Here is a 15,921-nt window from a genome sequence, read left to right as displayed (position 1 = left end):
AAAATTTTTCCTCTATTACATTCATAATGGAGTTTTGACAAAAATACTTAAAAATGATTGCCATTTTCCAGGATAGCAACCATAGGACATCTGCCTGTCTCAACTTTTGATATGTACTTAATTCACCTTCTAGTGAATTTTTTCAAGATAAAAGCTAAAATGACTGGACTGTGTTCACTATTATCCTAAAATGCCATTTGTCATTCAACCTGTTTCTTCCTAGCTAATTCAAAATATGCATCAGCTGTTCAAGATCTAATATTATATGCAGTACTACTAGAGCGTTATAGGATCCAGTAACATTATTTTTATGTTTGGACTTACTTTTATAATATAAGAGGGGGTGGGAAATCTACAGTATTTGCTCTCCCCATGTACTTGTTGTCTTTTATCATGGGGCTCAAGCTCTCATTTTAAGCAAACATTAATCTGAAGAAGTGAGAAGCAAAGTTATATGAAAGAAATTACTGTTTCTCTTTGGACAAAATGAATTTGTGTAGAATATACTCTATATTCTACATTTTAATAGTATTGCAAGCTCACCTCTGGTATTGAAATTTAATTATGCACAGTATCTGTTATTGATGAATTTAAGGTTTAATTGCTTAATTTCTTTAATTAAATTGCTGTTATTGTTAGAAGTATAAGTGTTGCATAACCCCTTTTGACTTTGGCTGAATGTCCTCAAGTTGTAATGTGGTGTCCAATTCCTCATTTCTCAGAAATATTGCATAATCCTTTTGACTTCGGCTGAACATCCTTCTCGAAAATTGTAATCATAGTTTCCATTTCCTCTTTTCTTTGGAGATGGTTTTATTTCAACTGTTGCATAGGCTCTACAATCAAATTTTGGTTAATTTTCATATTAAAGGTCTTCAGCCTTTAATGTCTCTCAGTAATTTTGGTTTATATTGGGAAGTATTTATTTTATTTTTTTAAACAATACATATTTCCATACACTGCCAAAATTTTTTGCATCACCAAAGTAAATAATGTTTATATTATAAAAAGGTAAAGTTTACTAGAATCAAGAAAATTTAAACTGGTGCCCCTCGAAAATAACCTTCCAGCGTTAACTGTTAATGATTAAGATCCTGAAATTTTTTCTACCTTTCTAAATACAGTAAAACTTTTACTGCAACAGTTTTTGAAGTGATTGTCTTACAGCAATTGGGTGCAAAGACCTGTCAGGTGCTTGTCCTACCACTGTTTTTGCAACTTTTTGGAATTTGCTTGAAGAATAGGATGGTATACTGGACAAGTGCTGATGCTTTGTTTGTTTAAAGTTTCAGGTTACTTTTATCCTCTTTCACTAGATCATTAAACCTCTACTGTCTTGTTTTAAGATGTCTTTGTTTTCACAGCATAAGAATGATAACATGAAACCTGATATTCTCTCAAAATTGCTGATACTCTGTGGGATGCAACATTTGTAGTTTTCAAATTTTGCATGCTAGGAAAGGCACCAAATTTGAAATAAGTCTGAAATGGAAGTAACCGATAGTATCAAGTATTCATAATGTTTTTTTAATATATATATATATATACAGGTAACCCTTGTATAACGTGGAAGTTAGGTTTCATACAAAATGTAGGGTTATGTTCCGTAGTGTTTTTTAAATTATAAAAACAACAATGACATTCAACAAATACATAACATAAAATTATAAAAATTAGGAATTGTAAATAAATTTCATTGCACATAATGCATAAATTTCAAAATTAAAGAAATGGATATTTTAATCGTCATCACTGTCTTCAGAAAAAATATTTCGTAGATATTCTTTATTTACGAGTGGCCGGATGTTGTTATCACTTGAAATCTCTTCGACATCATTTGTATAATTCTCACTGGGTATTCACTATTTATAACTACTTGTATTTGGTTTTCATATCAAAAAGTTGGTAATAAGACCCTGCTTAGCACCATGATTAAGTTCATAATATGGAGCTAAACAACTGCCCAATTGTCTTTTGAATTTTTCTGAGCGCCCTGTTGAGGGATCATTATCCGTAAAATAACTTCCTAACTTTTGTGCCAAATTTAATCCTTCTGCTAATTTCTTTAGACTGAACTCTTTAACGGACTCAGCACAATCAGAATCTTCGGTAAAACTTTCCTCACCATTTGTATTTGCTTTGCCGTCTTCTATTAATTGAACCAATTCCTCCTCATTTAAATCTGTTTCTTCATCAATTAATTCACAAATTTCATTTTCAACCATATCGGAAAACCCCTCGCCACCACAAATGTGTGCCGGGTTTGTTATACGACTTAATACAGGTGGTACGAAATTTTGATTAAGGACAACACCAGGCCATATTTTTTTCAAGCAACCTTTCAGTGTAGAGGGTTTTAACTCCTTTAAACATAGAGAAATAATTTTTACACAATTTAAATATTGAAAACTCTTTCCACACTTGAGGCAGTGTCATGTTTAGATTAGATTCCATTTTTTTTTAATTAATTCGAATGTTTGACGAATATAATACGCTTTAAATGTTGAAATTATCCCTTGATCAAGGGGTTGAATAAGTGACATTGTATTAGGCGACAAATTATTTTAATATTCGGATGGGTTACATTTTTTGAGTGCCCTGGCATGTTATCTAAAATTAGTAAAATTTTAAAGTTGATATTCTTTTTCTTTGTGTATCTTTCTATATCAGGCACAAAACTTAAACCAATTTTCAAATATGCTAGCTATAAGCCATGCCTTTTTGTTGGCTCTCCAATAAACAGGGAGGGTAGACTTATCAATCACTTTCATAGCATGAGGATTTAAAGATTGGTTAATTAACACTGGTTTTGTCATGTAATCACCTGACGCATTACTACAAAACAGTAGAGTAATTCTGTCTTTAGAAACTTTGAATCCAGGAGCTGTTTTTTCATTTTTCGATATAAGTGCGTTTTGGCATTTTTTTTCCAGTTTAACCCAAATTCGTCTGCACTATATCCACCTTCTTCAATGAAGGTGGATATAGTACAGCTTGGAGAATTTTTAAAACTTCTGGGAATTTTCGGGCAGCATCTGATTTTCCTTGGAGCTGAAGATTATGAAAAGAAAATCGCTTTTTAAAATTTTAAATTTTAGGTTACTGTGGTGGAAGATTAATCAGGCTGACTGGAATGCCATTCAACACCTGGCAGAATTTGACATCACTACAGTCAGTCAGTCAGGAGCCTATCAATGATACAGTGGCATACATCAGAGAAAGCATCTACCTAGTTTCCACCGTTTCCGAAACCTGGGTGCAGTGCAGAATGCACAGCAACAAAATAAGGCTCAAAACAAAGCTTGGGGATTACAGTCAGTCCTCGTATAGCACGATAGTTGTGTTCCTGGAAACCCCCGTGCAATGCAAAATCGTGCAATATAAACAACAGGCCCTATGGGAAAAATAGGGTTAGGTGCCGACCACCCAAGATTTGAACACACATTTGTAACCAAAACATTACCAAACACAATAAATAGTCGTAATAAAATACTTACGTATTTTATTACGACTATTACGTATAAAATATTGCTAATGCTTTTGCTTCTATCATAAGCAAACTTGTTTTTTGTTTGATTTTCTATCCAAACAGATAACAGCCGTTCCATCTCTTCCAATTCTTTGTGTCTTAATCTAATGGATTTTAATTACACTTTGAGTTGTTCCTGCTATGAAAGTTGTTTTTATTTTCTCTGCATTCTTTGTATTTCTCGGCGTTGCCTCATTTAGGCCTGTAGCACGTGCAATATCACATGGTCTTTCTTTTCACTCAAAGCGTTTCACAATTTCATATTTTTTCTCTATCGACAGAGGCAGACTGGCCATAAGCCTTAACGGGGAAACCCCCAGTGGGCCGGAGGCCGGTGTGATTTTGGTCATAAACCATAGTATGAGGCCACTATAAATTTCCCCGGGTAAGAATTTTTGACCCAGTCCGCCTCTGTTTTTCGATATTGCTTTTGTTTTTCTCTGTGAATCTGCAGTGTCTTCACCAGGACGCTTCCTTTTCACACCTTTAAAAGTATTTTACTCATTTTTAGGGAATAAAGCACAATTACAAAATGAGGAGGCACGATTGATACACATAAACAAAGCTGCACGCCTGTAGCAACTGAATAAACAACACCGTAAAGGCAGAGATATACAACACCTCACATTTTACTAAAGCACATTTCTAGGGGTTACTACCATAAAACAATAAAAACAATTTCCATTTGTGTTTCTGCTAGTGGAATCTGTTATAAACTGGTAGTAAACTCGATCTAATTGCATTTGCGATTATACCGATAGCTGGACTGTGTGGGTTTTTATGTTATTATGGTGAAATGTGTTTCCCCTTCACTGATATAAAAAACATAAATACATTTTCAGAATCTTCTCTTCATTCCTATCGTGTTGCGTTCGGTTGGGGTGATTCTGCGTTCGACTGCCATTTCTTGTAAACACAAAGGCGAATCGTGCATAAGCGAATTCAGTTCATGTTATATAAGATATCGTTCCCCTATTTATAAATCATGTATGATCGAATTCGTGTAATGCAAACACATGTTATACGAGGACTGACTGTATTTTGACGATATCCTACCATGCTTAATCTCTTAGCCTTTAAATGTGCTTACACCAAAGAATGCTATCTTTGCTGTCAGAGTCAAAAGGAATCATGAATCTGCTTTACATCCACTATTACCCTATGAGCGAGCCAGCACTAAAGCTGTCTAGGACAAAATCCGAAAAATGGAGGGAAAATATACATATCACCCTTTGTCAGCCTGGAATATAACAGATGCATTATTGCAGACTCAACTGCAGTAGCCAATACTCTTGGAAAGACTTTTTCCTACAATCTCTTCAACAACTTATTCTTCAGAGTTCCTGGTCCTGAAAGACAAAAAAAAAAAAAAAAACAGCCAGCCAGTTCAAATCTAAAGTTTCTCATTCTATAATGTTCCTTTTATAATAGAAGAGTTAAAAACAGCTCTAACTCTTACCAAAGCAAGTGCTGTTGGACCAGATCTCATCCATAATGAAATGATTAAACATCTGTCCACAAAATCCATGGACCATCTGTTCTGTCTGTATAATAGTATCTTTCTAGGGGAGCAGTTTATGGATTCCTGGCATAAGGCAATCGTGCTTGCTTTTCCTAAACCATAAAAGGATCCCCAAGTTCCAACAAACTACCATCCTATGCTCTGACTAGCCGTCTGTCCAGGATTCCAGACAGATGGCTAGTCAGAATGCAGCATATACCCAGTTGAGTTGTTTGCTATAGAGTTAGTCTCGGACTACATTTAAACCCATAATTATCAACACTTGCCTTATATGGTATTTGGAGGCAAATTGGGGCCCTCTCCAGAATGCAATGTGACTTCCAAAGGAACAAATCCACTTTGAATCATTTAATTAAGTTGGAAACATCCATTCAAGATGCTTCCTTAGAACAAGAACACCTGGTGATCTTCTATATGGAAAGGCATATAACACAGCTTGGAGATTTGGAATTTTAAAAGACCTTTATAGCATCAGCCTTAGAGGTCACCTTGCAGATTTTATTAAAAACTTTTTATCCAATTATTCCTTCCAAGTTTATGTAGGATTTACCTTCTCTCAGCACTTTAGCATCAGCCAAAAAAAAAAACCTTTCCATTTCACCCATCCATTAACTCCAAATGTTTGTCTAGTTCTACATTGAATTTATTTAAGCTATCAACTTCTAGAGTGACAGATGGAAGTTGGTTCCACCAATCAACCACCCACTGGCTAAAGGCAGATTTCTGCACATCTATTCTTCAACTGTCTTTCCTCAATTTGAATGTATGTTACCTCAAGCAACTAATCTGGGCAAGAGGAAGAATCCCATCAGCATTGAACTTGCTCAAACCACACAAGGCCTTATACACTTCAGTCAGATCACCTTGCAGGTGCCTAGTCTGCAGACACTGCAGTTTGCAGAACTTAAGTCTTTCTTTGTAAGAGCAACCTTTGTTCCATTCACCAATCTTGTTGCCCTTCTCTTTACTCAATTCATTCGAGCAGGTTTACATCCTTCCTAAAATGGGGCCTTCAGACCTGTACTGAAAGTATGGCTGACCATTGCCTTATACAATGGGATAAACACCTCCTTATCCCCACTAGCAAAATTCCCGTATATCATTGACAAAACTGCATGACCTGCTCTGGCAGCCCGTCTGCACTACTCAGAGAACATCATATCCAACTGCACAATTACCCCCAGGTCTTTTTCATTCTCCACCTCCCTGAGTGTAGTACCACACAGTCAGTACGTTTTTCATGGGTTACTGCTACCCATATGCAGCACTTTACATTTGTCAATGTTTAACTTCAGTTGCCACCTATCAGCCCATATGCTCAACTTTTCTAGGTCTTGTTGCAATAGCCTACTATCATTAGTGTCATTAACAACCCTGCCAACCTTCATATCGTCTCAAACTTGGACATTAAGCCTGATATATATATATATATATATATATATTAACCCAAGGGAGCACATCTGGTGAGTATGGAATTGGGCTCGGCATACCCAGGGTCCTTAGCCTGATATCATCATTCTTCTCTTTCTTGGTGATTCCCTTCTACTTTTGTCTCTCTCAGGGTAACTCTTTTTTTTTTTTTTTTTTTGGCTTGTGCAGCATAAGCCTCAGGCTTCCTTGCACCATATGGCTAATAATAATGATATCTTCATCAATATCATTGATAAATACAGAAAAATACTTCTGCCAAGAGGAGGGAGTACCCCAGGGATCAGTATTAAGTGTTACGATTTTTGTCATCAAAGTGAATTCCATCACAGAACAACTTCCTGCAGCTTTAAAACTGTGCCCTCCTATTGTTGATTATTTCAGCATATTTTTTCAATCCTGCAACATCAGGATTATCAAGAGACAACTGCAACGTGCCATAGATCACCTTAACTCATGGGCAATGAATAATGACTTCAGGTTCTCACCTCAAAAGACTGTTTGCATACATTTCTGTCACAAACATAACCTTCAATCTGAATTGAGACTAGGACAAAATGTTAGTACTTGAGACTAGATTTCTCGATCATGTATTTGATAAAAAGTTAACCTTCTCCTGCAACATACCTGTCAACTATGTGTGAAGTGCAAAAGAGGCTTGAATATTCTACCAGCAATCCCTCTAATTCTTAGGGTACTGACCAATGCAGTTATGTGATCTAAATTAGATTACGGGGTCCCAGGTGTACGCATCCGCTAGTCTCGGTGTACTCTGATGGCTGGATCCCATCCACCATCAAGCAGTTCATATTACCACTGGAGCATTTTGACCATCTCCTCTCCAGAACCTCTGTGTTGAAGCAAATAACCCATTATTGTTGCTTCATTGGAAACAATTGCTTCTACAATATGCTTTCAAACTGAAATCCTGCCAGACCACCCCGTGTGGTCACCCATTTTTGAGTCATGATGAGAAAATCACAGTAGACAATGTTGTCCAGTCACCAAGGTAACTACTTCCACCCTGGCATGCTCAAACACCGTCATGCAACCTCTCTTAAAAATTTGGATAAGACCGTCACTCCATCTTCCGTCCTACAACAACATGCTGCTGACTGAGCCAAATACTCATGACTCCTTGCCTATCTCCACTGATTGCTCAAAACCAGTCATCTGCTGCCATCTGCCCAGAATAACAGTATATCTGAGAAGATTCTCCATGAATGCAGCATATACACATTTGAGTTGTTTGCTATAGAGTTAGTCTCAGACTACATTTAAACCCATAATTATCAAATGTGAATCGTGTATACAGACTCTTTAAGTATATTACAGGCTTTATCGGGCAACATTGGATTTCAGGAAAACTTTTGATACTGTTGCACATGGAAGACGGCTGTACAAATTGGAGAGATATGGCATTAAGGGTAAGTTGCTACAATGGATAAAGGGATGGTTGAGTGGGAGACGACAGAGAGTGGTAATCAATGGACACTGCTCTTCGTGGACAAATGTTATTAGTTGAGTTCCCCAGGGTTTGGTGTTAGGCCCATTGTTGTTTTGTATATTTATAGCATACTGACAGTATTGACAGTATGCTACTCCAACTGGATCTAGATAAGTTGGGAAAATGGGCTGAGAAGTGGCAACATTGAAAAATACAAAGTACTGCATATGGGTAGCAATAACCAAAGAGAAATGTACCAACTGTATGGTACTACACTCAGGGAAGTGGGAAGTGAAAAAGACCTGGGGATAATTGTGCAGTCGAATATAGTTCACTGAGCAGGGCAGGTCATGGAGTCTTTTCAATGATATATAGAAATTTTGTTAGCAGGGACAGGAAGGTGATTATCCCGTTATACAAGGCAGTGGTCAGGCCACACCTAGAGTACTGTGTACAGGTCTGGAGGCCTCATTTTAGGAAGGATGTAGAGTTGTCAGAATGAGTACAAAGAAGGGCAACAAGATGGTGAGGGGAACAAGTGCTCTTACCAAGAAAGGCTTAAGTTCTGCAAATTGCAGCACCTGGAGAGTAGGCACCTGCGAGATGATCTGATTGAGGTGTATTAAGGCCTTGAATGGGTTGAGCAAGCTGAATGCTGATGGGATTCTTCCTTTTGCTCAGATTAAGAACCTAAGGGGGCACAGATTCAAATTGAGGTAAGACAGTTATAGAATAGATGTGCGGAAATTTGCCTTTAGCCAGTGAGTAGTTGATTGGTGGAACATACTTCCATCTTTTGTTGTGGAAGTTGATGGTCTAAATAAATTTAAGGCTGAGCTGAACAGGCATTTGGAATGAATGGAGGGGTGAGATGGGAGGTTTTTTTTTTGTTTTTGTTGGCTGATGCTGCATAAGCTTGCTTTCTTGCTTTGTATGCCTCTACTAATACTAACATCATCATCCATTCCAGATCCAGCAGATGTTGTTCTCTTCCTGAGTGTTTTTTGACATCCATTTCTGCTGGATTCCAAGTCACTCTGGGATCAGGGATAATGAACTGGTGGACACTGCTGCAAGATCTCCAGAATAGTTGTAGCCTGTCAGTCCCCTATGCAGACTGCAGGAAGGTAATACACTCTAAATTTCTCTCCCAGTGGCAACAATCTTGGCATGGGCAGTTATGACCTGCCCATACACTGGCTGTCTAGTCTGTGCTGGAGCCGCACGGAGGAAGTTGTTCTTGCTCGCCTCCACATAGGACACAGTCATCTCGCTCATTCTTTTATGCTGAGGGCAGATGACTCTCCTGTGTGTGAGCAATATGACACCTTTTTAACCATATGACATATTTTATCTAATCATCCATGTTATAGACATGAACTGTTTATAAGGCTCAGTCATCTGACTGAGCCTTATAAACTTAAGTCAGATTTCATCCGACAATGGCCACGTGTCAGCCACTTTTAGTTACTTAAAATCATTAGTCCTTTTTTACCCATGTTTAAAACTTAACTTTTTATACCCTTTTCGCGTATTTTTATTATTATACATTTCAGTGTCTCAAAGTGGCCTAATTCATTAGGTCACTGGAGTCTTAACTATTCTCTTTTATATGACCTAGTTTTGTGGCATTATAGCTTTGGTTGCTGATGCACCAATAAAACCAAACAAACAAACCACCATTTTTACTACAATTGGAAGTGCCAACACTTCCAGGAAAAAATCACAAAAAATAAACTGATCCTTTCAATGATTTTATGCAACGTTAACATAAGAACTCTGTCAATGTTCTGAAATATTTTTATAATTTATTTATAGAAAGTGCATCTTCAGTGGAAGGGTCTCAGAGCCGTCGCCGCCGAAAAAAGAAGAGGAGCAAAAGACACGAGAATGATACATCTGTACCTCGAGCCCAAGAAGGCCAAGGTGATAGTTCCCATGGTGAATCTAAGCAAACAAATAAATCAATAGTCAATCAAGTTTCTATGGACAAATCAGAATCATCTAATAGTATACCTTCAGGTGGTAGTGGTGAACCAATTGCAAAGGAAACAAAAACAGAATCAACAGCAAAGGAGCAACGAGAACCTCGTCAACAGCGACCCCGTCAGAACAGTAATGTAGAGAAAAAAGCTGGAGCTCAGGGTGCTAGATCCGAACAAATTGTCAATGGAACAGCCTAATGTATTTTAGCAGATCATTGCCATTTGGTGCTTAATCTCAGTTGCCATAGAAACTAGCACCCTTTCTGCCTTGATTACATATTTTGCTGCTCTTTGTAGCATAAAAGTATTTCAAGGTTCTCAATTCTTCCTTAACAGTGTTCTAGAGCTCATAGTCACTTATTATTCAAGCCTGTAAACAAACATGAATTTCATCCAAAAAAAATTACATTCTTTCTATGCTTGAAGTTACTTGTTTGTCCCATTCACCCTTTTTAAGTTTCATATGAAATTTTATATTAGTGTAATCAAAGCATATTAGGTTTTGTGTGAAAAAACTTTATTTGCTCAAAAAAAAAAGTTATGCATATCAGATTTCGGTGTGGATCAGTTTGTTTTCACAGTTGAGTCCATTTGAACAGAATTATTTATGTAGTGAAGAATGTAGATTATTAGTATTTTGTGCTTGGCTTTGTTCTACTTAAAGTGCCTCCTAATGTAAATACACAAAACTAACGTTTATTATTTATTGTTCAACTTTGGATGTTTGTAGGTTGTTGTTCAGAACTGTCAGAGCATAAAAATTGTGGTGGAAAGAGATTATTACTGAGATTTTTTATTATTATTTTATTTTATTTTTTTTTTTTTACCTGTTTAATTTATCAGTAGGGACCTATGCATTTGGCATAACTTGTGTATCCATTTCATCTGCTCTGCAGTATCCAGCACACTATATAATAATTCTGCTTCAAGCCCCTTTATATGTTTTCACTTTAGTTATAAAACTTCAGAATGATTGTGCTTGAACCAGAATATGAAAAAGATAGTGCTGGCTAATTGTTCTATAGATAGCTGTTTAGTTTATTATTGTTTTGTTATTACCTCCCCTTCCCTGATGTAATAAAAATGTATGAATTACTGGCATTCAGCAATAAACATTTTCATTCTCCCATTTCACTTCATATCATTGCCTTTTATTTTAATGTACCTGCGCAAAAATTTATTCAGATAAAGAATAATTAATAATACCTGGTATTTGTATTTCTGAAAAATGTTTAATATGGTAATAAATATAATTTTAGCGAGTTTAATACTAAAATCTATATGCTGTCCAATGTCTCAAAATAATATTATCTTTAGTGTTTGGCCGCCATGATCTTGCCATTGATGACTATTGTTATTAAAAGTGGCCTTAATGAGATAACATTAAAAGTTTGCCAGCAGCAGCCTTTTTATGTTCTCTCGCTCATTTTCACTCAGTCACTCAGAAATGCTTTTAATGGGAAAAAAGGTTAGCAGTATAGCTGCTTTGGGTTACTAAACCATCAAATAGGGACAAGCAAATTATGTGGGAATGAGTTTTCATTTTCAGTCCTAAATTTGCTATGCTTCTGAAGTGCATTCCTTAACAACTGAACATAAACACATCTGATGGCAAGAAGAGTAATAAATATAATTAAACATGGCTTTTAAAAAAATTATCAATGGTTATTGTACTTCAAACAGAAAAAGAAACATGATTTATAAATGCAGTTGAATATATATATATATATATATGTATGTGTATTTACTATTTTAATGCATTACAAAAATTGTCATTGTAAATCATTTGTGAGCATAAGTATTTAAAATTACATAATTATTTATACAGATGATTTTTCTCCTTATTTATTCCAGAATAGGATGTACTTTACAGAATGAACTTATAATGCAGCTATAAGTGTTATATTTGTTACGGTGATATGTATATTTTTTTGTGTATGTGTGTGTGTTCTCCTATGAAGGAATATCAGCTCTGCATTTTTGTAAATCTGTACAGACAAACTGGTATCCTTATTCCTAATATTCTCCTTCGGTAATGCTGCCTTTTAGTAGCAATTTGCATAGGAGAAAGGCAACTTTTAACTGCTGACTAATCAATTTGTTATATAAGTAGAATTTCCCTCAAGACCATCCTGAATGCCAAAAGAAGTGTAGAAGAGACATTGGAAAAGCTGTATATGGATTAACTTGCACTGTGTCTTTTAGTGATAGAAAAACTCATTCTGTAGAAGAACAACCCTTTAGAATTTCTGGACAAGTACTTTAATCCAAATAGCATAAGAGGGGAAGAGTGGTGGGTGAAGAGTAAAAAAAGTGATTTGCATCATAAAATTAAAATTCCTGATTTTGAGAGATGTTGACTATACTGACAGAATACCGTCCATTTTCCAGTTTACTGATTGGGGTATTAATTACTGAATATCATTAATGAAGTGTTCTGAGACTCCTCTATTTCTTTATCTATTGAACATCATTACATGATGGTTTCTTGTACAGTGAAACCTCTCTAAAGCAGACGCCATTAGGTCAGAAGAAAGTGTCCACGTTATGGAGATCAATGTAGCAATTTTAGTAATATGGAAAAATTAAATTCATTTATTTTTTTTTATATATTGATTATCATTGTACATATTTGTTAACTTAGAAATTAACTTAGTAAACAACAGTTAACTTTTAGTAAAAATTAATCTAAATTGCTTTGTTTAGAGCATTTCATTTTGACAATTTCACTTTCATTATGGATAGCACAGGTCTGCATAGGTTTTGATGTTTCCAGAATTCTTGGTGTCTCTGGGTGTACTTTTATTGCTGATTCTAAATATCCAACCATTTTTACTTAACCATTTTTATCATCACATGCAGCTTTTTTACAGAATAAGAATTATTTTCTTAGATACATATTCCATGTATACATAATATGTGTAATACACTTCCCCAGAGGTGTTCAGGCATGTCTAGACCTACAACTTACGTTATGTGAACAATCTAAATATATTTTGTTAAATTTTCAGAAAGTGTGTATGTGGCATATTTTGGAATTAAACTTGGTGACCAAAATAAGTTGCCCCCCCCTCCCCAAAGTGTGCTGTAAGTGTGTTGGAAATGTGGAAAAAAGAAATTCATGACATTTGCCATTCCTATGGTGTTGGAGGAAATATCAGGATCATATTAATGACTGCTACTTTTGAACTTATGAACTTTTCTAAAATTTTCTACAAGCCAACAGAGTGGAGGCTATTTATTGACTCATCTCATCAAAACAAAGCTTCAAAGCAGTTCTTCATAATGTAAAAAGTTATCCCCATGATATTTTCCATTCCTGCAGCCCAATAAGCACACTTAAATGAAAACTATGAAAGTTGTTAAGCTTTTTTTTTTTTGGAAAAAATTTAATACAAGAATCATGGTTGGCTAATTTGTGGAGATTTTAAAGTTATTGGTTTCTACTTGGCCAACACCTTAACATGGTGAACATTGGGATAGCAAAGTGTGGCCACCAAGACAGTCTCTGACACCAGGTTCAAATAAGATTAATGACAAGCCACTAGTAGATTGAAACAAAGTACTGTTATTTCCTTTGCATATAATGCTAAATTTAATGAAATAGTTTGTCCAGGCCCTGAATAAAGAAGGTGATTGTTTCAAGTATTTTTGTGCTGAAAAGCACTTTGGGGGTAATTGTGCAGTCAGATATGAAGTTTTCTGAGCAGTGCAGACAGACTGCAAGAGTAGCTCATGATGTCTTGTCAATGATATACAGGAATTTTGCTAGCTGGGATAAGGAGGTGATTGTCCCCCTTGTATAAAGCAATGGTCACGCCACACCTTGAGCACTGTATACAATTGTGGAGGCCTCATTTTAGGAAGAATGTAGAGCTGCTCGAACGAGTACAGAGAAGGGCAACAAGATTGGTGAATGGAACAAAGGGTTGCTCTTACAAAGAAAGACTTAAGTCTGCAAATTGCAATGTCTGGAGACTAGGCATCTGCAAGGTGATCTAATTGAGGTGTATAAGGCCCTGAATGGTTTGAGCATGCTCGATGCTGATGGTATTCTTACTCTTACTCAGATTACTCACCTGAGGGGACATAAATTCAAATTGAAGAAAGACAGTTGTAAATAGATCTGTGGAAATTTGGCTTTAGCCAGTAGGTGGTTGATGGTTGGAACAAACTTCTGTCTCTTGTAGCGGAGGTCAACAACTGAAATAAGTTCAAGGTAGAACCAGACAAACATTTGGACTGAATGGATGGTGAAATGGGAAGTTTTTTTTTTTTTTTTTTTTTTGCCTGATGTTATATAAGCTTGCTTTCTTGCACCATATGCCTGTACTAATGCTGATGCTAAATTCCCATCACTTACACATGAAAAATTTAAAATAGGAATCTTTGCTGGACTTCAGATACACAAACCAAAACTTGCTTTAAATGTTTAGTATGCAATTTTTTGGGAAACAATAAACACTCAGAATATGAGATAGTGACTCTCTTCTCAACTATTTCTCAGAAAATTTAGGCAAGTTAAGTGAAAAACAGGGTGGAAGTTTCCATCAGCATATAAAAGAAAGGGAAAAAATGGTACCAAGCGGGGATGGAATGTCCAACTACTGATATGATGACCAACTACTGCTGAATGCTAGAAAGGGAACATCCACCAAGACTGGCTGCCTGAGGAAGTCAAAAAAGTACAAGTTTAACTCAGCTTGTGCTTGACATTTGATATTTCTGTTTTTACTTATTTTTATCAGTATTATATAAAAATAACCTATTTGTAAAATCTGTGAAAATACAAAATAAACAAATGCTTCCACAAAAATATTTTTTTTATATATGTAAAAAAATTTTGACTTTATAATTTCAATTAAATTTCAAAAGTTCCATTAAAAATGTAGTTCAGATTTCTTATCAGTAATAAAATATTAGAGACATTTTCTTAAAATGCAGAGTTTATATTCACCATTTTTACTTACTTAAAATTCTTTTAACATAAGGTAAAAATAGTGGGTAAAAACATTTTTTTTTAAATTTCTGTATATGGCTCTGCTGCAAAGCAAGAAATTTTATTTCTTAAAAGATTAACATGCAATGAGCATAATGCATAAGAAAATTTTGACCACTATTCCAGAGGGAAACCAGCTTATGTGAACACATTTCATATAAAGCTACTTAAACAAGCCACCATTTCTAACTGATGAGTAAAAGTGGTATATGTCAGCACGGAGAGAATTTTGACTAAAAAGGATACCGCTGTCGCTAAAGCAATTATTGAAGGTAATATCAAGCATCACATAGTGTTTTTATCAAAGTACATATTTGTACACATGGGATTCTGGTTAGAATTACCAATGCAACCTGTTGGTGGGGGGGGGGGTTGAAAGACAACACAGCTGTATTTTCACACTTCTTTTTTTATATATATATATATATATATATATATATATATATATATATATATATATATATGCATGCAGTACCACAAACTGAATTCTGTATATAGACTAGCTGCAGTGCTGTTTTTTTTTTTTTTTTTTTTTTTTTTTTTTTTTTGTGTCTAACTTAAGCAGCAATATCTCTGTTTTATTGCCTTGTTAAGTGATGTGTGCCAATGAAACTGCTTTGGATAGTCTAAATAAGCTTGTAAACATTCGTTATCGGCAGTGGTAAGTATTAGCAACATACAGCTTATCCTGTTATAACATGCCATCTTTCATGTGTTTCAACTTACATTTATTTGACACCTATTCCACATTACACACAAGAAAGTTCAAAGTTATGCACACAAAACCCATGTGCTTCCATGTTATACTTTTTTCACTAGCATAATTCCAATTTATGATTGTTCATGACCATGAGTTGCATATTTTGATTTGTTATATAATTTGTGTGAAAATTTATTACATTTCTTATATATACATATTCTTACTACCTGTACTATAAACAAATGAATGGGGGAAAAAAAGGAAAACAAAGCATTAAATATTGAAATAAAATTTGAAGTTTTATTAAAGGT

General features: G+C 35.4%; 1 protein-coding gene across 4 annotated transcripts in view; it reads left to right on the top strand.

Annotated features, from left to right (window-relative positions):
* The window catches only part of LOC150084234 (fragile X messenger ribonucleoprotein 1 homolog B-like), a 497,644-nt gene extending 487,261 nt beyond the window's left edge, over positions 1-10,383 (top strand). For 3 of the 4 annotated variants that reach the window (XM_090375959.1, XM_090375958.1, XM_090375956.1), the window contains one exon: positions 9,745-10,379. In XM_090375959.1, the coding sequence (XP_090232085.1) occupies positions 9,745-10,109 (365 nt within the window). In that variant the 3' untranslated portion in view covers positions 10,110-10,379. Of the gene's footprint in view, positions 1-9,744 lie in introns of all 4 variants that reach the window. The other variant, XM_090375957.1, reaches the window with a different exon arrangement.
* The last annotated feature ends 5,538 nt before the right edge of the window (positions 10,384-15,921 follow it).

The sequence above is a fragment of the Mastigoproctus giganteus genome, chromosome 6 (assembly GCF_048544385.1).
Source record: "Mastigoproctus giganteus isolate SK-2022 chromosome 6, ASM4854438v1, whole genome shotgun sequence".
Taxonomy (NCBI): Eukaryota; Metazoa; Arthropoda; class Arachnida; order Uropygi; family Thelyphonidae; genus Mastigoproctus; species Mastigoproctus giganteus.
The sequence above is the reverse complement of the archived record's forward strand: the minus strand, read 5'-3'. Positions and strand labels throughout refer to the sequence as shown.